This window comes from Tasmannia lanceolata, unplaced genomic scaffold (genome assembly GCF_043159265.1).
Source record: "Tasmannia lanceolata isolate RefF3 unplaced genomic scaffold, GAP_Taslan_0.1 ptg000005l, whole genome shotgun sequence".
NCBI classification, from domain to species: Eukaryota; Viridiplantae; Streptophyta; class Magnoliopsida; order Canellales; family Winteraceae; genus Tasmannia; species Tasmannia lanceolata.
In genome coordinates, this window is record NW_027518682.1 from 6,065,905 (window position 1) to 6,089,523 (window position 23,619).

At 37.7% G+C, this 23,619-nt stretch overlaps 3 protein-coding genes across 8 annotated transcripts; 1 reads left to right on the forward strand and 2 right to left on the reverse strand.

The window, feature by feature from the left end:
• Positions 1 to 249: 249 nt before the first annotated feature.
• On the reverse strand, positions 250 to 7,914 carry LOC143877246 (zinc finger CCCH domain-containing protein 56-like). Of its 4 annotated transcripts, none has more exons than XM_077379193.1 (3): positions 6,498 to 7,904; positions 5,756 to 6,099; positions 250 to 1,089 (listed from the first exon to the last, which is right to left on the reverse strand). In XM_077379193.1, exons 1-2 carry the CDS (start codon positions 7,303 to 7,305, stop codon positions 5,804 to 5,806), a joined length of 1,104 nt encoding a protein of 367 aa, XP_077235308.1. In that variant the 5' UTR covers positions 7,306 to 7,904; the 3' UTR covers positions 250 to 1,089; positions 5,756 to 5,803. The 4 variants fall into 4 exon arrangements, with proteins under 4 accessions (XP_077235308.1, XP_077235307.1, XP_077235309.1 ...); XM_077379192.1 differs by lacking the exon at positions 250 to 1,089 and having other exon boundaries at positions 5,273 to 6,099; positions 6,498 to 7,406; positions 7,762 to 7,914; XM_077379194.1 differs by lacking the exon at positions 250 to 1,089 and adding an exon at positions 5,273 to 5,573.
• Positions 7,915 to 9,824: 1,910 nt separating this feature from the next.
• On the forward strand, positions 9,825 to 15,923 carry LOC143877248 (GTP-binding protein YPTM2-like). Of its 2 annotated transcripts, XR_013250582.1 has the most exons (9): positions 9,825 to 10,040; positions 12,301 to 12,373; positions 13,536 to 13,583; positions 13,677 to 13,724; positions 14,043 to 14,114; positions 14,221 to 14,376; positions 15,143 to 15,224; positions 15,442 to 15,545; positions 15,639 to 15,683. XR_013250582.1 is itself a non-coding variant. In XM_077379195.1 (8 exons), exons 1-8 carry the CDS (start codon positions 10,027 to 10,029, stop codon positions 15,733 to 15,735), a joined length of 612 nt encoding a protein of 203 aa, XP_077235310.1. In that variant the 5' UTR covers positions 9,826 to 10,026; the 3' UTR covers positions 15,736 to 15,923. The 2 variants fall into 2 exon arrangements, 1 of the variants encoding a protein (XP_077235310.1); XM_077379195.1 differs by lacking the exon at positions 15,143 to 15,224 and having other exon boundaries at positions 9,826 to 10,040; positions 15,639 to 15,923.
• Positions 15,924 to 18,813: 2,890 nt separating this feature from the next.
• Positions 18,814 to 23,235, reverse strand: LOC143877249 (transcription factor MYBS3-like). Of its 2 annotated transcripts, none has more exons than XM_077379197.1 (5): positions 22,887 to 23,235; positions 20,242 to 20,435; positions 20,054 to 20,140; positions 19,826 to 19,945; positions 18,814 to 19,479 (listed from the first exon to the last, which is right to left on the reverse strand). In XM_077379197.1, exons 1-5 carry the CDS (start codon positions 23,140 to 23,142, stop codon positions 19,153 to 19,155), a joined length of 984 nt encoding a protein of 327 aa, XP_077235312.1. In that variant the 5' UTR covers positions 23,143 to 23,235; the 3' UTR covers positions 18,814 to 19,152. The 2 variants fall into 2 exon arrangements, with proteins under 2 accessions (XP_077235312.1, XP_077235313.1); XM_077379198.1 differs by having other exon boundaries at positions 19,243 to 19,479; positions 19,861 to 19,945.
• Positions 23,236 to 23,619: the final 384 nt, after the last annotated feature.

A 23,619-nucleotide genomic window follows, 5' to 3' on the forward strand; every position in this document is an offset into this window, starting at 1 on the left:
TATTTTATAATATCGTAACCAATTTTATTATTTATTGAAAAATAAAAAATATTTAATTTTTGAAAAAATTAACAAAATAAATGCATGTGCATAATTGGTCATGCTCTTTTGTACATAAATTTTATGTTGAATTTTCTCATTATTTGCTATTTGTAAAAAAACTAATAAAATGTTGAAGATTATTTAAAAAGAAAAATGAAAAAAAAAAAACCTTTTTCCAAGTTATATGTTACATAATTATATTTATATGAATTACATGTGAAATGTGGTGTGTTACATATATTATGTATTGTGTATAAATAGTGAGTTTATGTTGTTAAATTATATGAATAGTGGTCTTGTTTATGTGATGGTTTTTAAGTATGTATTTGTGCTAATTCTAGCATTTCCTAAAGTTTTTATCTTAAATTTCCATCATTTGCATGTGTTTCCATAAACTTCTGTGATTGATTTTATAGGATTTTCATTGAAAATTTCGACCAAAACCAACATGTTTCCATTTTCATGTTTTGGTCAGTGGGACGGGGCACTTCAGTATTTCGGCCTTTTTGGTATTTCATTTCAAAAAAAGATGCTATGAATGGAGAAATTATTTTTAATAGTTAAAAATAAAATAAAAACTCAAAAAATAAAAATTTATTAGAAAAATATAAGAAATCATTATACCAATCAATATTGGGAAACGTCATTGAGATGATGGAATTACTCTCATTGACCATAAACTCTATTGCCGACCTGTTGGGAGTCTAATCTATTCGCTGGCGACTAGGCTTGATATCTCTAATGCAGTTTAGATTGTCAATCAACTCATAGCTGTGCGAAACAATCAACCTATTGATAATGGAAGACCAAAAAGATTCTTCCAATGTATCATTTTTGGAGGGTGTCATTGATTTCATGGAATTGCAGTAAACCAGATGTTGTCTCTAAATTATCTGCACAAGATGAGAATCGATCTGTGTCCTATGCCCCTAGTGAGATCATTTGGCTATCGAGGCTCCTCTCAGAGACTTTGGAGTGCGACTAACCATTCCCATCCCTCTTCATGTTGATGACAGAATTGCTTTTCAAATTGCCACAAATCCAGCCCTTCATGAAAGCACAAACACATTGAAGTAGATTGTAACATCATTCGTTAGCATCTCACCAAAGGACTAATCATTCTTCCTTAAGTGCCATCTCACTAGTGGGTGGCAGATCCATTAGCAAGGCCGTGACAGGGACTTGCTAAATTGATGCACTTTTCTCTTTGACCCACTGCATCAATTTGATGGGAGTGTTAAAATGGGGATTTAATAATATTGTAAGGGTAAATTAATCATTTCCAGTGTTTTGCTTTATGCATCATAATTAGGGGCATTATGTAATCTTGTACATAGGATTTTGATAAATATCAGTGAAGACCCACTGAAGCTCAACTTCCTTTTTTTCTTCCACAAATTTTTTTCTCCAAAAATACATTCTCATCATTATCAAATTATAGAGATCCCTTCTCACACAATCTCAACATTTGTAAAAGCAAAAGAGAAACTATAGTCAAATGCAAGAAGACTTCAAGGTTCTAACAGATATTCTCATGTTTTTTTTTTAATGATGGAACTAACAGATATTCTCATTAATGACGATAAAATTTATCTTGACTGCCCTCTGACAAGAGCTCATCCTTTCGGAAAACATCTTTCAACCGAAAGTTATCTAAGGATTTCTTTCCTTGCCTACAAAAGAAATGTTCTTACTGATAATAAAAGATCTGCCAATCTCACTGCGCCTAGCATTCTAGCAATAACTTGTCATGGGATACAGATGTTTTATGCCCTTTTTTTTTTTTTTGAATGGTAACTGATTATATTAAAAGGGAGGACCGAAAAACCCTCCCGCACCCCACTGGGCCGAACTTACAAACTGAAGGAAAAGAAAAGAACGAAACAATAATAAACAATTAGGGGGGAAGATAATCGAAAAGTTCCAGAGACTGCTTGACCACTCCCGCTTTAGCCAACCTATCAGCGATGTCATTGGCTGATCTCCTTACATGCAAGAAGTCAACCGAGCATCCGACCGATAAGTCCTTTATTTTGTCAAAAATACGAAGAAATCTCCAAGGAGGAGAGACCGAACCCTTAAGCCACCTTATAACGTTGACAGAGTCTCCTTCCACCATCGAGTGCGCTAACCTCTCGCGACCAAGCAACAAGAATCCTTGATACGCAGCTCTGACTTCGGCTTCGGTAGAATCAGCGACACCTAATGGCCCAGAAAAAGCCTTAACAACCTCCCCCTCTGAATTCCTTAACACGCCCCCGATCCCTGCAGGGCCGGGGTTACCCAGGCTTGATCCGTCAAAATTCAGCTTAGAAAAACCTACAGGAGGTTTGACCCATTGCTGAGAGATTCTAGGAACGGAGACATGGCTGTTACATACCACTTTCCAACCCGCCCATAAGTCGAAAGTCGAAATAAATTTGAACATCGGCATCGCCCTTGCCCATGAAATCGATAAGACAACTACCTTGATATATAAGTAATAGGGAGAATTGGATCGCCCTTCAAAAAGCCTATTGTTCCTTTCCGACCATAACACCCACAGCGTAGCCATTAGAGAAATTGACCACAATACCTTGCCTTTTGACTTCCATGGAGAAAAGGCCCACCCCTCAAAAAGATCCTTCAGTTGGGAAGGAAAAACCCACTCAATGCCGAATCTTGCCAGAACCCTTCCCCACACCTCACGAGCGACTTTGCAATGAATAAATAAATGCGCGGCGGATTCTCCGTCTTCGATACACATGGCACAATGATTAACTATGATCATAATCTTGTCCCTCAAAAAGTCTACCGTTTGAATACGGCCGAGAATCGTCGTCCACCCGAAAAAACAAATTCTAGGAGGAACCTTCATCTGCCACACTTTTGCCACCGATCGATTTACTGCACACGGATACATTCCTGAGTAGAAAGATTTCACCGAGAAGTAACCCGATGTTTCCCACATCCAGATCCTTTTATCGGCCCCAACTAATGTAGTTGGCTTCTAAGACCTGAAGAAAAGAGGCCAACGAGAGCAATTCCCTGTCGAAGAAATTTCTGCGGAAACAAGGCTTCCATATCACCTTATTGGCCCGGAACTCGAAGCAATCTCTGACTAAAGCGTGTTTGTCCCTAGCTACTATATATAAATCAGGGAACATGTCTTTTAAAGGGATGACAGAGCACCTGGCCATATTCCAAAAAGAGATTCTATCCCCCGAGTATACTCTATATCTGATGCCGCGGTCGAAAGATGGACTCAAACGCAAAATATCCCTCCACAGAGTCACTCCTGGTTTCCTATATCGATTTAGGGATTTCCAATTACCCACGTCTGCTCCATATTTACTGCCTATGACTTTCGCCCATAACTGAGACTGCTCTTCGCCAAACCTCCACAGCCATTTCCCCAAAAGGGCGGCATTTACTTGGTTAATTTTACGGATTCCCAAACCTCCGCCGCTTACCGGGTTGCATACAGAGTCACTCCTGTTTTATGCCCTTGCGCAAGATAAAACTCCATACTACTCTTACCTTTCAAAAGAAAAGGCTCTAAAGCAATGAGTTCACAAGGCAAAATAGTAACAGTACCTCTGTGCAGTTAAAGCCACAACTGAATCACAAATGATACAATAAAGGGAAAGTGAAGACAAAGTCCCTCGGATGTAGATTTGATGCAGGGATGTCATTGTTCACCATGCCCAAGATTCAAGATTTAAAACATAAAAAAAAAGGAAGAAGAATTCAAGATGTTTGATGGGTTGCATATTTCCATCACTTCTAGAAGTCTTCCTTCTGATTTCCCATGTAGGTATCCCAGGATGTGTAGAAGTCATATGAACAAGAATAGGTGTAGAGAACTTTGAGTTGAGTTTTATTTTGGGTCATGTTAGGTCACTGCAAGACAACAAAGACTCACAAAGCTGCAACTTTTACCTATAAGTGAATTCATTGTGCAAAATTACAATGGATTAACTGCAAGACATGTAGGACCAGGCAGTATAAGGGTTACAGGTCACCAGTTAGGAGGAAGAGAAAAAGCAAACATTGCAGCAGCGAGCTTCTGTCTCCATCTGTCCTTTTTTTTTTCTACAAGCAACCCTTTGATGGACATCAAGCAAGTCTGACACCTAGTATTCATGTCTAACACACATAATACACATACGTGTCTAACTTGCATGTCACTAATATCTTTGTTTAGCCTCTTCAGCTACAACATGAGACAACTTCAAAAAAGCACTAGTTAAGCTACAGAAAGTATAACTAGCTTAATTGAGTGCATTCTCTTCATTTTCTTTCTGTGACTATGTAAAGAAAAGCAAAGCCAAACTAGTGCGCTATCATGAAATCACTTTGACATCAGCTTTAGAGATTCAATTGTGGCTTGTTTTATACAGTGATTCCATAGATTTGGAGGTTTTGTTATGTTAGGACTCGAGAAATTTTTAGCTATAAAAAAAATGGGCATAGATTGGGAGATTTTGCCCCCATATAATATGTAGAGATGAGTTTTACAAAAGTTATACAATATGAATAGCTCTGTTTTGAGTTTTGAGTTTTTCTTTTTTACTTTCTGCTTTGGTTATTTCCTGCTGAACAAACAAGGTTAGTTAGCTCTAGTCTAGAGTATTTTGAAGCTGATGGAAAGACACAGTGATGATGATACACAACAATATGATGAAATTACTAAATGGTCTCCTGTGTTGCATCAGTACAGATACGAATGTCGGAATCCGACACGGGTATCGAGTGTCGGATTCGACAAACCTCAAAAAGAACAATTCGTGGATTCGCCAAAATATTTTAATTAATTCTCAAATTTTATTTTTTTTCCCATAATAATATGGTTATAACAAGTAATATATTGAATATTTTAATAGTTTTAGTAGATATGATATTTTATTTCCATTTCAGAAACTTAATATTAGGACAGGTAAAACTCAAAACATATGGTAATTGTAAAGTTGTGGTAGTAGTATTCAAAACCAACATATAAAAGAGATCTAGAAGTGTCTCAGAGAATCTTGAAGTATTGGAATCCAAGACGTGTCCGACATGGATTCTTCACCCATTTAGAAGAATCCATGTAACAGTAATGGTCTCTATAGGACAAAAAACCTGCCCCCACAGTGAGAGAAAGAACAATAAAGGGGGTATGTTCATAACTTGATGAGCACATATGACTTTCTTATACTTATTGACCATTAAAGAAATATCACGCGAAAATATGATGAGTAAGCGACAATGCGAGAATCACTACAAAATTAAATAAAAAGTCATTTCTAGTTTCACGGAACATCTGAATAATTCTGAAACCGGTACAAGAATGCACATCCATGCAGAAAAATGTGAGATCTTAAACATTGGATGTTATAAGTATCCCAACTATTTCTTTGTGATGCATATGTCAACTGACAAACTTTTTGCCGATTGCTGGTCGCATGACTCCTTCATACATTGTTTAGTGATTGCTATCATCTAGTGGACGAGGAACCAGTCAACCAGACATATTTCAATATCTGGCACACCTAACCATGCTTGATTTTCTACAATTACCAAGAATCACAAGAGATAAGATGCTACTCAATGCTTTGAATGAGAACCTTTAAAACTTTCATCAATTCATCTAACGCCAACAGCAACAAGAAAGTTTTCATATACCACTTCACTGAGTGAGAAGTCTCCAAATTCATGAAATCAAGAAATTGAACAGACATGAACTACTCACTTTCACCGAAGTACTATAAATGCTTTATCTGAAATGCTCTGGGCCAAATTAGCGAGCTGGGTCCGATTCATTGTCATCAATCCAATCACCATAAATCCTACTGATCTTATCTGGGCCCTTCCATTTTTGAAGGGGTCTATGTCCCTGCCTCTGACTTACACCAGCAGACCTCTGAACAGGAGCTCCCATATGATAGACATCGGTATGAGGAACTGACATGCTAGCTGCCACAACAGTATCTATCGGCACCTTTGAAGATGCCCCAACCTGCTTTGAATCAGGAGGAGCTGATGAAGACTCCCTACCATCCATATCCACAAGTCCTCCACCATATCTGTGAAGTTCTGTTGCCAGATAACTAAGTATCAGTAAAGAACAAAAACTAAGACAAGTTTATAACTGAGGGGCTCTTTTGTTATTATGGTACTGAAAAGAGGCTGAATACAAAACTTTTGGCCAGAAAAATTGAAATTGCATCTGCAACTGAATTTTCACAGGTAACCAAATTATGCAGAAATGCTAAGAAAGTAAATGATGTATAATTAATATACAAAAGGTAGATTCTATTACATAAGAATTCCCCATATGTTGTATCGACATTTATCCAATACAACAGTATTTTAGAACATGGAACGGCCCTATTACAGATACCATGCCTTAAAAAAAAATCAGTACGCCAACATTCCGTGAGCAGTATCTGATTGCTACACAATAAATTAGAACAATAGGAGTAAAATCGTACCTCCTAGCCCATGAGCAAAATGACACTTGGTCCCAAATGGACAATACCCTGTCATCTCCCACTTGTTACATATCCTCGTTTTCCAATTTGAAGGCTTCTGATAGGACTCACCTCCACCATTCCCATACCCAGTGCCAACTGTCGGTCCCAAACTTATTGCCACACTTTCCCGAGCTTTTGACTGCTCATCGTGCAAAAACGTGCAGTTATCTCCATAAGGACAACCTTCATCAGTGTAGAACTTCTTACAGTGCCGCCCCTTGTAAGACCTCTTAGTCTCCCCAACCAAACCAGAAGAAATGAGTGATGGTATCTGATATTCCTCCCTCTGCTCCATCGACTGAACTCGATCATCATCATGGGTCGGAACAATCTCTTTCCAATTAGGAGGAGGTCTCCGCAATTCCTCAATTCCGTGAGCAAAATGACAGTTTGCTATGTAAGGACATGTTCCATCACGGAACTTGAAGCATAATTTAGTTTTGAAAGGCGTTCTTCCAATCACTTTGGATCGGTTTCCAAAGGGCAAATTGTAATCCCTGTTATATGGGTTCCCTTGCGAATCCCCTTGAGAACTCCTTGGTCTCTTGTTGGGAGGTTCACTTCCCGAACGAGATTGAGATTGCCACTCATCGTAATTCGAGTTAGCATCTTCATTCCAAGCCTCATAATCAGCCTCAGTTGCCCAAGTTGCCTGATCGTTCAATCTCGGAACCCACTTTTCTGAACTGCTGCCTGGCATTTCTGGCATTATTTGCCAATCATTGCCGCCAGAAAACCCAGATTCTCCACCATAATCCATGATCATAAAAACAAAACCCCGCCAACTGAACTTTAAAAGTTTTTTTTTTTTTTTTAAAGGGAAAAAGATGGAAACCCTAGCTCAAAATTGCCACAGAGACACTCCCTCTGTAACCAAAACCAAATGCATTAAAAGGTTGCAGTAGCAGAAAACCACACATGTAAAGCCTTCAATTCGAACAAGAAAAGAAAACCAAACAATCCACCGAAAATTGAATAAAGATGGAACCCTAGACACCAATCAACTTGAGTTAATTTTCCAGAAATGCAATTAAAACCCTATAGACTCAACACAAACTAAAACCCTAGAACCTCATAAATCCCTGTAAAATTTTCTAAAATCAATTCAATCGACCGATATATCACCCAGAAATGCATAGAACTTCACAATATTTACCAGAAAGAAAACCCTAATTTCGAGATCAAAACCTAAAAAAAGAAAAGAAAAAATTACAGTGCTGACCTTGCAGAGATGGAGAGGAGTATCGATCCTCTACCTTAAAACGTCGGAAAGCAATGGAAGAACTGAGTTACAATCCATCCATTTATGAGACAAAAACAATAAAAAGAAAGATCTTGGAAGAGACATTTGGATTTTATTTCCTTACAAGTAACGTAAAAGGGGTTTTATGGATGGCAAAGAGAGTATGGATTGAAGGGTAGTTTGGACTTTTGACAGCTCTTCAATGACTCTTCCCTTTTAATGACTCTTGTCTCGATTCTCGTTCTGGAATCGAGAATAAAATCGTGTTTCGCAATTTAGCAAAATCAAATTCAACTTTGATTAAAAACAATCGATTATGAAATAACTACAATTACGAAATATAAGTGTACATGCCGTAATAGATTAATAGGGCGTCACCTGACCCATCTCACAAATCAAACGTGGGTCCCTCTATGAAGTGTATCGAGTAAGACATTGTATCATGATAATCAAGAAGAATATTGAAATAAATGGAAGCTCATAAATTTGCCCCTTACTCTACGTGTCCCACTAACACTCCACCTTTTAAAACAATATCTACTACATCTATTCTGGGATTTGCTAGGGACCATCACAAAAGGCATTTTCGCAGGCCGGCTGTTTCATGAGAGTGCTGCCATCTCAGATGAACTAAATAATTAAGACAGATTAAATTGAAAAGTGAGCCTGTATGCCTGCTATCTAGCAACAGCCGGCCCGTGAAATGCCTTCTGCGATGTTCCCTACCAAATCCCATATATAATATATGTAAGCATGTTCGTTCTTTCCTTTTACTCCGGATTTTGATAGGGCGTGTCACACCAACTCCATTCAAACCCACGCATAGTGTGAGGCCTACCATTTTTCCCCATATTTTGATGGGGTGAGTCCCACAATCTCTGCCTTAGCCATGCATAGGGTGGGGCCCACCATTTTACACATCATGTTTTGGCGGAGTTAGACCTGTCAAAATTGACCCGTGCCCATGGGTCGACCCAACCCACCCGCAAATTTGCAGCCGAAAACATGGGTTGGGTGGGGTGAACTCGCAGGTACCTGCATTTCATTTTTTCTTTTTTTGATTAGAATAGATACCGGCCACATTTCCTAACTCGCAACAAAGGACAGCTTTCAAATAAAAAAGGAGATTTCTCTCTTTTGAAGGGTACTCCAATTATTTTGTGTTACTTCATTGAGAAGCAATCCATACGAACCGTGATATAGATTAAGAGGAAATGCAACCTCGTATAAAAGGGACAAGGGTTCATTTGCAATGGGGTTGGGGGGTATCTTAGTCTCATGTTTTAGTGTTTTGAGAGAAACCAAAGAGAGAGAGAGAGAGAGAGAGAGAGAGAGAGAGAGAGAGAGAGAGAGAGAGAGAGAGAGAGAGAGAGAGAGAGAGAGAGAGAGAGGGGGCGATTATGCTCCCCCCCCTCCCCAAAAAAAAAAAGAAAAAAAAACTTTTTGGCAAAAAATTGCGGGTTATCCATGGGCTGACTCAACCCACCCGCAATGGGTGCGGGTCACCTAAGTGCTGACTAGTAGGGATGCGTGTCATTTTGGTCCCAACCTATTTGACCCGCACCTGCATGACCCATGAGTAACCCAACCCAACCCAACTCGCCCATTTGCCAGGCCTAGATGGAATAGACAAATAAGATTAAACCAATAAGGATCAATTTTGTGGCATCCAAAGAGGCCCTAGCAAATCCCAGGTGGCTGCTGTTACATGCAACAGACCATCCCAGAAATGCCTTTTGGATATGGACGCTAGCAAATCCCATTTTACAATTTTCATGTGCTTTTACAATCCAAATGAGGGTTTAAAACAGGTGAGAAGGGTAACATGCTGTGCCTTTTTTTTTTGTTTTTTTTTTTTAAAGACTCGTAAAAAACACACGAGACTTCCAAAGTTTTTCTAGAAAGTCAAAGGGTATTACTGTCATTATAGAAGAAAAAGATACCGATTTTAATTTCTAACTACCACCGGGGCTATTTTCGTAAATTTATCCGTTACATGTAATGTAATTATGTAAGTATGTAAAACGGTTGGACCTATACAATTGAACTTCCGTGTCCATCTATATTTATCTTCCACCTTTATCGTCCTTTAGAAGTCTCTCTCTCTCTCAACCGAGGAAGAAAAATCCCTCCCTTTTCCGGCGAAGATCCGATACTTAGGTCGAGAATCTGTGCCGGAAAATCCAGACGGACCGGTGCTTCTCCGACTCGGCTTTAATCCCGTAGGTCTCGTGATCGCCCGCCATGAATCCGGAGTAGTAAGTTTCAGAAACCCTGAATTCCCAATTTTCTCTTAGATTTCTTCTTGGTTCTTCTAAAAATGTTAGCATTTGGTCGAATTTCCCTAAATTTTCTTCCTTTTTGAAGCTGCTGTTCCATTTATTGGGTATTGGAACCTGAATTCCCAATTTTTTCTTAGATTTCTTCATGGTTTGTCGAAAAATGTTAGGGTTTCGTCAAAGTTCCCTAAATTTTCTTCATTTTCAAGTTATTTTTCAATTTATTTGGTATTGTTGTAATCTCTCAGATCTGTGATGCCTTTATCCGGAACAAGCGTGAATTCGTATGTTTATTGTTTCTGTGGGAGCATAAATCGTTCATTTTCTGGTTTTGGTATGATTGAATTGGATTTGATGATTTGCATATCTCGATCCGGTTGTAGAATATAGATCTCTGTCATTTTGCTTCAGATCCGATGGTCTGACTGTCGTGTGTAGGTTCGTCCTTTAAATTAAGGGTATTTTGTCTAAATTGCTTATATACATGCTATTTATTGATGAAATTTTCTGTGATACATTGAGGACCATTGTTTATACATGGAATTCACAGAATACATCGGTTTTTTTTTTTTCCTTAAATAATACGCATTTGAAATATAAGTGATAGTGAGGGCACCGGTTACAAGCAATCTGGTTTGATAGTATGTGATGACTGATTCGATTAAATTGTTATCCTTCACGACATTTAATTAAGAGGCAATTATTCAACCCTTGATGTTTGTGGGTTAGGAGGAGGATTATAATAGTTTATCTGGTGTTAATCACAATTGCATGTGTGCACATGCACTGACTTCTTAGTTTGTATGTTTTAGTTTGTTGCAGAGATTGATATGGTCTAACCCGAGTAAGATTCTTAGTTCACAATGTAAACTTGATTCATGGGTTTAAGAGAGTATGAGAGCAATAAAGATTTGGGTTTTCAATCGTTTGCTTCTGAAGTGAAAATTGACTGAGAAAGCTTTGAAAACTTATATTTCCTTATCTTTTGTAGAGAAACAATCTTTAGGGTAGTAATTTCTTTTTCTAAAATTGTAAAATGGGTTTGAAGGTTCTAATTTTTTTGGGATAAAGCAGCATTTTTTTTCATTCCGAGTCACATAAATTATTTTATCCTTTGGGTGGAACTTGATGAGGACAGATTGGAGGAGATAACTGAAATCGATTCACAGATGTGCAACAGCATGTATGAATGCATTTTTATATATTTATTCATGCATGGACATATATGCATGCATGTATGACATGCCATCTTTGAAGCTGTGCCTAGACAGTTCACTGCAGACGGAAGTCCTTTGTCTGCATATTGGTATATTGATAGTTTTAGGATATGTTTTAGTAATTCAATCGAATATGGACATCCCTTTTCTTGTCAGTTGCTAACTCATCTCATTGTTGACCTGCACAAAACTGTAGGTTGAAACCTTTTAGCAATTCCTTGTTGCATGCATTCTCTGGTCTGGTCTAACAAAAAGGAAATATGAAATGTTACTCTTGGTGAATAACTGATCGCCAAAAAATCTCAATAACTGGAAACTTTTATTCACTTCTGTTATGATTACTTAATTAGGATTTAAGAGCAAATAATTTTATTATATCTCGTACATTTTGCTGTTCATGTCCATCTTGTTCAAACAGATTAATCATTTGAACTGCATATTTAAACTTTTCTATAATACCTTCAGTGTAATTAATATGGAAAATCTTAAATTTTTCTTAAGATATTTTGTTGTTTTGATCTTCTAAGAAGTTGCACCATTCAAAATAAAGAAAAAATCTTCTAAGAAGTTGCTTAAATTACTTTGTGACCTATCAAAAATCTATTTGGAACATAAGTGGGCTGTTTATCATTATTTTTGAGGTCTAAGCTCCAATTATTCGTGTCATTGCTTAAATTACTTTGTGACCCTTTTTTTTTGAATGGTTACTTTGTGACCCATTAAAAATCTATTTGGAACATAAGTGGGCTATATCATCACTTTTGAGGTCTGAGCACCAATTATTCGTGTCATACTAGATCCTTTTACTAGACTTGGCCAGCATAGCCTTGGGCTTAGTGCATATCAGCTTTAAAATGCATGAGCTCATAAGAGCTCCCTTATCTTGTTTTCAAGAGATTGTGTTTTTCCAATTTGCCCCCTTCCCCCCGAGTTAGAGGCAATGGGTTGACCAATGTGGGGTTTTGGTTTTCAGTTTTGTAATGAATTTCAAGGAATATACTGATGGGAATTCTCTTTCGCAGCGACTATTTGTTCAAGCTTTTGCTTATTGGAGATTCAGGTGTTGGCAAATCATGTCTTCTTTTGCGCTTTGCGGTGAGTATGCTATTACATTGCCTTGCATTTTTAACTTCGGCTGACTTCCTTAATTATGTTCAGAGTCTTTAGATATAGGTGCCTACTTCCTACACACGTGGTGATGCTCGTAGCTGCAAGCAATGTGGTTGATATGTGCTATAAGTGGATGCTGGAAGCAACAAGGAAATAAGGATTGAGCCTCTGGCGCAATTGGTCAAGGCTTGGTTCTTCAACCTTGAAGTCGGAGGTTCAATCCCAGCTTACCTACCCAAAAAAAAAAGGAAATATATATTTTTTGAGTGGTGAAAGGAAATACATGAATGTTTGCACAAATAGAGATTGGCCACATGCATGCATGTGGACTGTTCACAAGATTCCTTTCATTATTTCTTTCTGTCCTCTTCTTTTCTTTTCTTATGTTTTATTTAAGTACTAAAATATTTTATGAATTTACACCCAACTTGTCAGAAACGTAATAAGCCAAAGTCCTCGAAGACTTTTTTCTCAGAATGATCAAAATATATTCTTTTCTGTAATCTTCACGGTACTTTTAACTCATCTAAAATTATAAATGGATCTGTATGGAATCTACTGATAGATATAATTTCTAATGTTTGGGAGCATACTGTCTAGTGACTAATATTAAAGTGTCTGTGCACTTTGCTAGCCGTTTGACACTATATACTTTATTACTATATTCATTGCGAGTGTGAACTGTATGCCTGTAATCTATATGTGTGTGCATGCGTGTGTATGGCAGTGGTACTATGCACTTTTATTATATTTATTTTAAACTTATGTCTGGCTCTAAATGATATATGTGGCTATATAACCGCAGAATTATAAAATTTTAATATGGTTGCAAAATAAAGTTGAGTCAACTTTGTCATATGATGTTGCCATTTAGGAAACCAGAACTAACCAGGTCATCAACCAAATTCGAGTTTAAAAACTATGCTTCTATTAAATTTTGAATCAAGCATATGGTTTCTTCTTATTTCTTCATGTACGCTATCTGTGTGTGTCATGTGATTGTTTTGTTGGTGGTTGTAAATCTAAGCATGTTTGTTGGTGGAGGTAAATCTAAGCATCTACCAAGTTCCAAGTGACCCATGCACTATTGAATGGCACCGTACTGTATTTTAATGTACCTGATCATTGTTTCACCCCTTCAATGCAGGATGATTCATATCTGGAGAGTTACATTAGCACCATAGGAGTTGATTTTGTAAGTATTTATTTTCTGCACACTTGATCATCATCTTCTTTGATGTATACATACAACACTGACGGTACTTGATCTTTTCTTTTTTTTTTGTAGAAAATACGTACTGTGGAGCAGGATGGGAAGACCATTAAACTTCAGATAGTGAGTTCGATAGTTTATGTTATTTGAATTTGAGCTTAGTTCCTTTTCTAGCGTCATACAACTATCTATATGAATATTATTTGCTAGCAAAAGGTACCTAAATAACTATGTTTTCAAACATGAAATAATACATTGTTAATAAATCCATTCATAACGCTCTTTCCTACCCTTAATTTACACAGTTGATTAGTCCCTATTGCAGGTTCCTGATTTCTTGGCTCGCACTAGTTGTCGTTATAATTGTTATAAATGGTCTGAGGTCATTGTTTTAAACATTTTCTTCTCAACTAATCACTACTTTGATTTTCTGGTTCATAGTGGGACACTGCTGGGCAAGAACGTTTCAGGACAATCACAAGCAGCTACTACCGTGGTGCACATGGGATTATAGTGAGCTTTTATTTTTTCTTGTGCCCACTTTGGCCATATTGCTTCTTCTCAATTCAAAGTTAGGTAGTGTGCTGGGGAAACTGCTCACATTGGTTCATTTTGGCAGGTGGTTTATGATGTGACGGATCAGGAAAGCTTTAACAATGTCAAGCAATGGCTGAATGAAATTAACCGTTATGCAAGTGAGAATGTCAACAAGCTTCTTGTTGGAAACAAGTGTGATCTCACCGCAAATAAAGTAGTTTCTTATGAGACGGCCAAGGTAAGCTGTCTCTGAGATCAATCATCAATGTTGGATTAAGCTTAGATTATTTGTTTTAATTTACTTTGAATTTGTTGGTAACCGAAGCCGTGCCCGTTAATATTCCTTATTTTGTCACTTCCAATGCCATCCCATTTCATTATATACCTGCCTTCCCAGATTTCATTCAGTAGCTTGCTTTCCAACAGTTTTCTTTCTACAACTCAACTCAACTAAGCCTTTGTCCCAAACTAGTTGGGGTCGGCGAATGAATCGTTTAGAAAATTTTCATGAAGAAGGTGAAAGGATCTACCTGGCTCAAATTGACCAAGTCTAATCTTGACACTAGTTGGGTTTGTCTAGATGGATCATTTTCTTCCATTCTATCATATCCGAGGTCATGTTCTCTGTTATGTTCCTAGCCCTCAAGTCTTTCCTCACTGTTTCTACCCAAGTTGTTTTGTCTGCCCCTACCTCTTTTTACTCCATCAACTTGGCACGAGTCACTTATTCTAACTGGAGCATCCAAAGGCCTACGTTGGATATGCCCAAACCATCTTAAGCAGTGCGCTCTCATCTTCTCCTCAATTTGTGCCACCCCAACCTTTTTACGGATGTCTTCATTTTTAATTCGATCTAACCTTGTGTGGCCACACATCCATCTAAGCATTCGCATCTTTGCTACACTCATCTTATGCACATGCTGCTTCATGGCGGCCCAATATTCTGCTGTATAGCATGGTTGGCCTCACAGCTATCTTATAAAACTCTCTCTTCAACTTGGTAGGTATTTTACGGTCGCACAGAACTCTTGAAGCATGCTTCCACTTTAACCACCTACTCTTGTACTGTGGTTAACATCCTCTTAGGTACCATCGACATTGACTTCCAAAATTTTTTAGAATACAGACGTTTATTTAATTACCATTAGGGTTGTGGTCACCGAAATGGGGTGACCAGAACCCTAATTTGGGTTCTATCTTTCAGAAAGCCATTAGCATTACTATTATTTTTTCAATCTTGAACCAAAATGCTTGCTCCAAGGGAAATGTAATAATGTGGCTTCATTCCTTTTCTTTTATAAAGGCATTTGCTGATGAAATCGGGATCCCATTCATGGAGACGAGTGCAAAAAGTGCTACTAATGTAGAACAGGCCTTCATGGCCATGGCTGCTGAGATCAAGAACAGGTACCATTGACTGTTTTCCAAACCATAACTTTTATATCGATTTGCTAGTCATTTGTAACTCTTTCTAATCTGGTTTCCCCTTTCTCCTTGTAGGATGGCGAGCCAATCAGCAATGAACAATGCCAGGCCCCCAACGGTGAAGTTCCATGGTCAACCAGTCGCCCAAAAGACCGGCTGCTGCTCTTCCTAAGAAATCGTATAGCTGTTTGTTCGTCCATGGCATGTAAAACTAGCTTCCTTATTGAAGGACTCTCACTCGTGATTTCATTGTCTGGTTTCTAAACTGCCCTCAAAATTCCATTCTTTCCAACTATTATGATTCTATGCCTGTACAAATCAATTCAGGAATTAGTCTAATATTATTCATGTTCTTCTTCACATGCATCTATCTTTTTCCTCCCGTATCTCTTCTTTTTATTTTTTTTGAAAAATGACATTCTATTATAATTCATATGAAAAATACATAAAATAGGGACCAGGAGTCCCTCTATGCTTCACATCGTACGGAGCCCAGGAGATCCACCTCCTGGGCATAGAGGAAAAAACAAGGTTCCTTGAGCTATTCCGTTATCACCCCGTCATTCCAATTGTAACCTTTGAAACTGCCACCAATAAAAAAGGTCAATCCGCCACAATCCAAATACTTTAGAGAACCTTGCCAATCCCTGATAGATACTCTCCTATCTTCTCACCCGCCACAATCCAAATACTTTAGAGAACCTTGCCAATCCCTGATAGATACTCTCCTATCTTCTCACTATGCTTAACCATACATACTGATGAAAACTCATAATAGAAACCAACAAGAGGAATGCTGTATAGGGGCACGCAAGCCCTGTAAATTTGCTCAGCACAGAGCCTTTAAAATCAGTTTGCAGAGTCACTTCATGAAATCAGACCCTCTTTGGATCTCCTTTCTGGTTAGCAGCAGTTTTATGAAATCAGGTCCACGTTTTCTTGTGTGTCTTAAACAGCTCATGCTAAAGAAAGATCCGGAATAAACAAAAGGTACCACTATGTGTGGCCTGTGTCTCACAGGAGCCGTTGGCAAGTTTAGGAATTGGTGAGCGCTGCATCAAAGGACTTTTTTTTGTAAGAGGAGAGCTTGTAGGCATCTAGGGAAGCTCGGGGGGTTGCGGGGCACCCTAGTGGCCTAGTGGGATGAGCCGTGCAATTCATGGGTGGAAAGAAAGGAGAGTAAGCCAGTAAGGAAAGGATATTCAAGGAGAAATTGAGTGGGTGTACACAGCTGGGATGAATTTAGGAATGTGGGAAGACGTTTTATGTGAGAGAAATTTGGAACATGAATTAGAACATTTTGGGTTTGAATTATTAAAGGGATACGGAAAATGAGATAAATTGAATGAGATTTAAGGAGAGATTGTGTGTGAGAAGAGAGAATTTATGAACCTTCTTAAGATTACAGGGAGACGTGTGTGTGTGTGTGTGTGTGTGTGTGTGTGAGAGAGAGAGAGCCGATTGAGGGAGCTAATAAAAAAGAGAGAAGTGAAGGGTATTGCGTGGTTGATTTTTAAGCCGTTGATTCTATGCCTTCTGGCAAACATGATGAAAATGACATCGTTTAAAATGTTTTAAGCCGTTGATTTTTGCGTGATGCAATCTTACTAACGAGATTTTTGTTCAGTTGGACGTGCATCCACCCTAATCAACGGGTCCGATCACCAAACACATGCCACATAAGGTCACGATAAAATTTGTAAAATCAGAACCTCCTCAAGTTGATTGTAAGATCAGGTTAAGTGTCACAATTTTTAACTGTCATGTACCAACACACACATTCTCTTTTACTTGCAAGCTAATCGCTGACATGATTCATGCAATATATAAATTGGGATCTATTAGGGTCCATCGCAAAAGGCATTTCGCGGAACGTCTGTTGCATTGAGAGAGCATCCACGTAGGCTTACTTTTCAACGGGATTCTGATAGTCCTAAAAATTATATTTATATATAAATATTTAGTGGGAATTGCTAGCGTCCATCGCAAAAGGCATTTCGCGGCTGGTCTCTCGCATGTCAGACCAGCCACCTCGTGAATGGAGACAAATTTTGTGATGGACCCTAGCAAATCCCATATTTAATAATTACAAGGATACAATTTTACACTATTTAGACCAAAATTTTGAAGGGTGAGTAGTAAGAGGCAGGCTAGGGAAGAGGTAGGAGTCCCTATTTCTAGGCAGTAAAGATTACAAGCATTAAGGCAACTCTATCAAAACTTCCTATCTATTTTAGATCTCTTTAAAATGCAAGGAGCGATTGTGAAAAAAATGGAGAGGATACATGAGTTAAACCAAAATGGTGGTTGCCGAGGTTTGGTGAAGTGAAGGAAGCACAGCTGCAAAGAGACATTAAGAGAAAGACACGTATCTGGGGCCTCTGGGTGGAAGGTGTTTCAGTCTCATCCTACTTGAAGCAAATGAGTTTGCAAATGGCCTAGCTATAGGAGCACCAAGGAGCTGTTTGTTTTGGATTTTAAGAAACGATTGGGAGTCCAAAACTGATTATTGGACTCAAAATAAAAGTATAAATTTGAATCCAATAATCAATTGTGGAGTCATGCAAAACAAAGTTTATTGTGCTGAATAAGCATACGCAAACTTAGAAGCCATATGCCCATATATGTATTATTGCCGTACTTCTATGCAGTTCTTTACAAAGATCCACCAAAAAAGTGAAAAAACAGCATAACTGTCTTCAAAAACATTACCTGCCAACTTGATTTATCATAATACATAATAGGAATTGATATGTGCACTACCTTGTTTTTAAAATGCCACTCTCCAGTCTCCACTTTCACTTTGACAGGTTGCTAACAGTAAAAAAAAATAAAAATTTGATCGTCCTTAGGCCCTGTTCTTTTAATATTATGACAACCGATTGTGAGTGCCAAACCTATTACTGAACTCAGAGGTTCATTATTTTCACACCTATTATTGGACTCAAAGGGTCATTATTTTCACAACATATTTTAAGGGTTGGTTCATAATGAGATGACATTGTTCATACAATGCTTGATTCTTGTTACTTAAACGGGCAAAATGTCCATAGAAGGTTATTTAGACTACTAATCCCTAAGGGCAATTTTCACTATAAAGTTAGCATGCTGCACCAGCTCATATCTTTCAATCTGTTCTACAAGATGACAAGGAATTTGAAAGCCATAGAACTTGCCAGCTGCACCGTTTCCTCATATAATTGAAGGACCCACCTAATTTAGGGAATCCTACCAAATCTATCACAGCATGGACCCTCATCTCTCATTCCAAAATGTCCATTAAAAATACCCTCCCTTCCAACCAACCAACATATGGGAATTTCAGAACTACATAAAGAGTTGTCTGCAAGTTTTTGCTGATAAGGAATAAAAACAGATAACATTATCAAAGATATGGGCCCCTTTGCTTGGTCTTTTATTGGTACCTCCAAAAACAAAAACAGTGCTTCTCTGTCAGCACATCCGAGTGCAGGGAAAACAACCCCACTTATCTCTGAAGCTCTTCCTTCATCCAAAAGATACCCCTTTTTTTATCCTCTATGCCTCAGCATATTTGTGAGGCTGTAATCTAAGTATCCAATTATATTTATCAGATGACTCTAATGGTGCCAGGTAAATTGGAGGTAGCAGAAGGCAGTTTGGTTGTGTTCAGAGGCTGAGGGGGTGCAATTTTAAGCTCCAAATCACTATTTTCTATTGATGGATAGCGGAGAGTTTCATGAGATGGGAAATGTGGGTCAGATTGTAGAGATGGATTAGAGGATAATTGGAGAAAATTAGGTTCTGAAATAGTGGAGTTATCATGAATTTTGGGAAGGATTAGGTTTGACCTAAGTGTTGGGCTGAGGGATAAGGTTGGGGAAATTCGAGAAGGTCCAACAGCTGGCTGTTTTTTTGTGGCAGTAGATATTCCAGCCTGTTTAAGAATCAATTTTGTTAGCATAACTAAGACTTGATCACTGATATTATACAGATTGATAAACAAAACTAACAACCTAGCCTAGTCTTTAGAAATTCATACTAGAGGTGCAACTTGGGTCAGATTGGATTGAGCTTTTGCTAAAAAATAAATTCGAATCAACCCCAACCTGACCCGATTTTAAGGTAAAACTCAACCCAAATTCCCCAAAATCGATCCGAATTGCACCCCGAGTTATGAAACTAGGAGGGGTAATGAGGATGAACCAAATGTTGAAATTAATGCTTATTTAAAATAACAAGAGCAAGGACAACAATACGAATTGCACGGTAATTGCTCTTACCGTGCAATTAGTTTGGTGGAAATCGGGAACTTCACCACATGCTGCAGTCAGGGGTAAAGTTTCAGTAGCTTCCATGTCCTTAACAGCTGCTTGGTTTGTAATGCTAGATGAAGTGCCCGCCTGTGAAACATTAGTATTCGATAGTATCAGGAGAAGGTTCTTCGGATCAAATTTTCTTTCTCTACACTTGGGCTCTAGTAAATGACATAGGTGGATCTACGGGTTTACCGAATAATTCTCATGATGGAGAAGATTAACAGGAACTTCATGGGTTTTCATCAGGGACAGAGTAGGTGCAGTTTCCGAGGATGAAGCCTGAAAATACACCATTTGGTCAAACATGAAAAACAAGGAAATGTACGCCGATAACATATACACATCAGTGAAAATGTGTGAAGTAGAGGGTCGTTGATCACCACATCAAAGAGGCTGGACCTGCGCTTCTTATTTGGGGTAGTTTGCCTGAGAAAATACTTCTGAGCGTGGCTAGCTACTTGGGTTGGTGTCCTAGTTGTCACAAAGTTCCTTGATATTCCTCTCCAATCCCCCTTCCCATGCTTTTCCAGCCCTGCTAGAAATGTCCTGTGTTCTTCCTCTGTCCATGGAACTCCTAAAGTAGGAAAAAATAAGACACAAGTAATTTCAAAATTGCATCATGCACATATTTATACATTCCCTCGTTTCCCATCAATCATCATCAAAACAAGATAACAAATATAGGACAAAGGCATTGACATTTATGTAAAAGGTAAATAGAGGATCTGGTCAGCAGAAGAAACAGTAAATCAAAGAAAATGGTAGGAGATTCAGATATCATTGGACATTTACTAGTGCTCGGTATTACCTAGAAAGATAAGATACATCATTATAAGAGAAAATGATGAACTTATAGCAGAAAAAACAATGTCACATTACCAAAAAAGGGGGAAAAGGTATGCCAATTTGAAATTGTTGAAGATGACCACATCCATCACCTAGTATTATATTATGATTGGGTATGAACTGGTTGTTTTAGATGACTACAAGCAAAATCCAGCTTAGCAATCCATCGTAAATTTTCAACATGGAACAAAAACCTGCAAATTCTTGCCATGACTGGTATTTCTAAGTCATTCCAGTTATGAACCTCAATCTGGCATTTTTGAAACAGAGAAAACCACAAACAATACAAAAAGAGCACCTTATCTCAGTCATTTAGCTCGAGGAGCAACCTAGAATAGCAGCCACAACATAATGCATTTGAAAGAACTGTTCATCAAGAACAAAATTCAAAATGAAGATATGGGGGGTGCAAATTAACATAATCTAAGAAATCATTCCATAAGGTTTTTGGAATATCTGCAAATCAGGAACCAAATGAAACCTAAAAATAAAAATTAAATCAAGAAATAATGGGCTCCACTTGTTATAGGGCAATGCTGACTTGTAGAATATAATTTCTAACAGCAATGGTAATTTGCAGAACCTAATTGCTGATGTCAATATCATCGTAAAGACAAAGCTATAAATAAATAAAAGTTACTGATAGCCACAAGCCTGCAAGAGTCAGGCTCTTACTCGGTTACGCCCCAATAAATTTAGGGAAATGATATCAGCACTTCAATGTTTTGATGTCCACGCTCTCCTTGCTTGTCTTTTAGTATTTAATGGGCTTGTGATAGCTTTTTGGGAACTGTAATAACCTTTTTACAGCCTTTTAAGTACTAAAAGACAAGCTAGTAGAGCGTGATATCAAAACATTGGAGTGTTGATATCATTTCCCAAAACTTATCCTCCTAATTTGATTCAGGATTTGAAAACAGAAATAGCTTCCAAGAAATTTAGTTCATTCATGATTCTAATTAAGAAGACCAGATATCAGCAACACAAACTATCAAATTGCTCCATCTACAAGTTAGAACAATTACTGTGAGGATCAGAGAACAATTGGCCATAATATATATAGGGAAAAATGTTTCTACTTGATCAAGTATATGTATATTATTTAACTGTTAAAGCGCCTGGGCAACATTATCAGTCAATGAATGTAATCAATCATTCATGTCGTTGGTACTTCTTTTTTTTTTTTCAATTTCTCAAACCATGTCCTAGGTACAATTATCAAAATATAAAACAAGTGGATTATTGCATGAAACAATTATTGATTTACAAAAGCAATCTAAAACAATTCAACCAAAGACAAAATTCAGCACCAAATTACGGACAGAAGTCCTTGCAATTATCAACAATTTCATTGAAAATAACAACATCCAACCCCACCAAAGAATTTTATCAGTCTTTGACTTGAATTATTGACCATGTTTCACAAGAAAAGAACAAAATATCACAGGAATTCAACAAATCCCATAAATAAAACCCAACAGAAATCAGCCTTCCACATAACATCAACGAATTCCATAGAGAAAAACCCCAAGACCACACTAATTCATTGAAAAAATGGCACCCCTGAAAGAAAAAATTAAATTTATGGAGGTTCCCCATTAAAAGAATCCGCACGCTAGTAAAATTCGATAAATAAAATAAAAAAATTACAATTCAGAGCTTCCCCCATTAAAAGGATCGGAATGCTAGTAAAAAAATCAATAAATAAAATAGAAAAAATTAGAATTTAGAGCTTTCCCCATTAAAAGGATCCGAACGCTAGTATAAATAGATAAATAAAATTGAAAACAAAAAAATTAGAATTCAAAGCTTTCCACAACCAACGAATTATGTTCTATAAAAAAATTCAAAACACCTACAACCCAATTAGTTACACATTAGAACAACAAAAGGCCCATAAAAATTACGCACAAAACAAATTAATAAATAAAAAATTCATGAAACAAAACTATGAAAAAAAAATAATCAAAAACCCCAAACAAAAGAACACACACACAAAAAAACCCATAAACTATCCTTACAGAATAACCAAAACTAAGAACTCAACAAAATACAAACAAACACTCATCAAACAAACCCCAATTTTAAAAAAAAGACTCTAACAAAGAACAACCCATAGCAGAATATAAAATAAAATCCACAATGCCATATAAGAAAAAGTAAAAAAAATATCAATCACCTCTTTTCCTCTCATGTCTTCCTTTTCCCGAAGATTGAACGAGCCCATCTGATAAATACCCATGATCCCCAACATTAGGATCTGTGGCAGAAACACATGAAACCAAATTCCCCATACTAGAGCTCTTCCTCAAAACCTCCTCTTCTTCAGCAAAAATCCTAACTCCAAAAAGCTTCAAACCCTTCTCATTGCATGTTCTTGAGTTATGCCTTTTGGTCCCACAGTGAGAACATTTTCTGCCCAAATCAATCTCCATCTCCACCGTTTTACCCTTCTTTTCCTTCTATTCTACCCCTTATCTCTTCTCATGAAAGGAAAACAAAACTCCAGAACAAAGCTTCTGTATAAAAAAGAGTTCTTTCTTATTATATGGGGAACGTTTATGGAAAAGACCCGTGATTCGTACGGAATATCGATTCTGCCATTATCGTTTTTGGTCTTTCGTTTCGTGTCGGGAGTCGGGACTTGAGATAGGGCGCTTTAGCCGCTTACGTTATTTATGCGTCGATGTGGGTCCATCAGTGTAAGTAGCCCTGATATTTGTCAGACTAACCATAATGCCATTCCGTAAAATGCTTTTTCTTTTCTGGTTTTTAAGTTCTATTCAGGGGAAATTGTTAAAAAAAATGCAAAGTTTAGGTGATATTGTCAAAAGAGGGTTCGTTTGTTTTTTTTTTTCCTAAGAGAGGGGCTGTCAGGTACGGTGGAGGAGAGGTTAGGACTAAAATACCTC

Excerpts from the sequence above, each read along its gene's own strand:
- LOC143877246 (XM_077379193.1), bottom strand. The coding sequence starts at position 7,305 with ATGATCATGGATTATGGTGGAGAATCTGGGTTTTCTGGCGGCAATGAT. Across the intron at positions 6,100-6,497 it reads TTTTGCTCATGGGCTAGGAG|AACTTCACAGATATGGTGGA; the intron begins GTACGATTTTAC and ends ATCTGGCAACAG.
- LOC143877248 (XM_077379195.1), top strand. Across the intron at positions 14,115-14,220 it reads GTGGTGCACATGGGATTATA|GTGGTTTATGATGTGACGGA; the intron begins GTGAGCTTTTAT and ends TCATTTTGGCAG. Across the intron at positions 14,377-15,441 it reads TTTCTTATGAGACGGCCAAG|GCATTTGCTGATGAAATCGG; the intron begins GTAAGCTGTCTC and ends TCTTTTATAAAG.
- LOC143877249 (XM_077379197.1), bottom strand. The coding sequence starts at position 23,142 with ATGGAGATTGATTTGGGCAGAAAATGTTCTCACTGTGGGACCAAAAGG. Across the intron at positions 19,946-20,053 it reads TCCATCATGAGAATTATTCG|GCGGGCACTTCATCTAGCAT; the intron begins GTAAACCCGTAG and ends AATGTTTCACAG. Across the intron at positions 19,480-19,825 it reads TCCACCAAACTAATTGCACG|GCTGGAATATCTACTGCCAC; the intron begins GTAAGAGCAATT and ends ATTCTTAAACAG.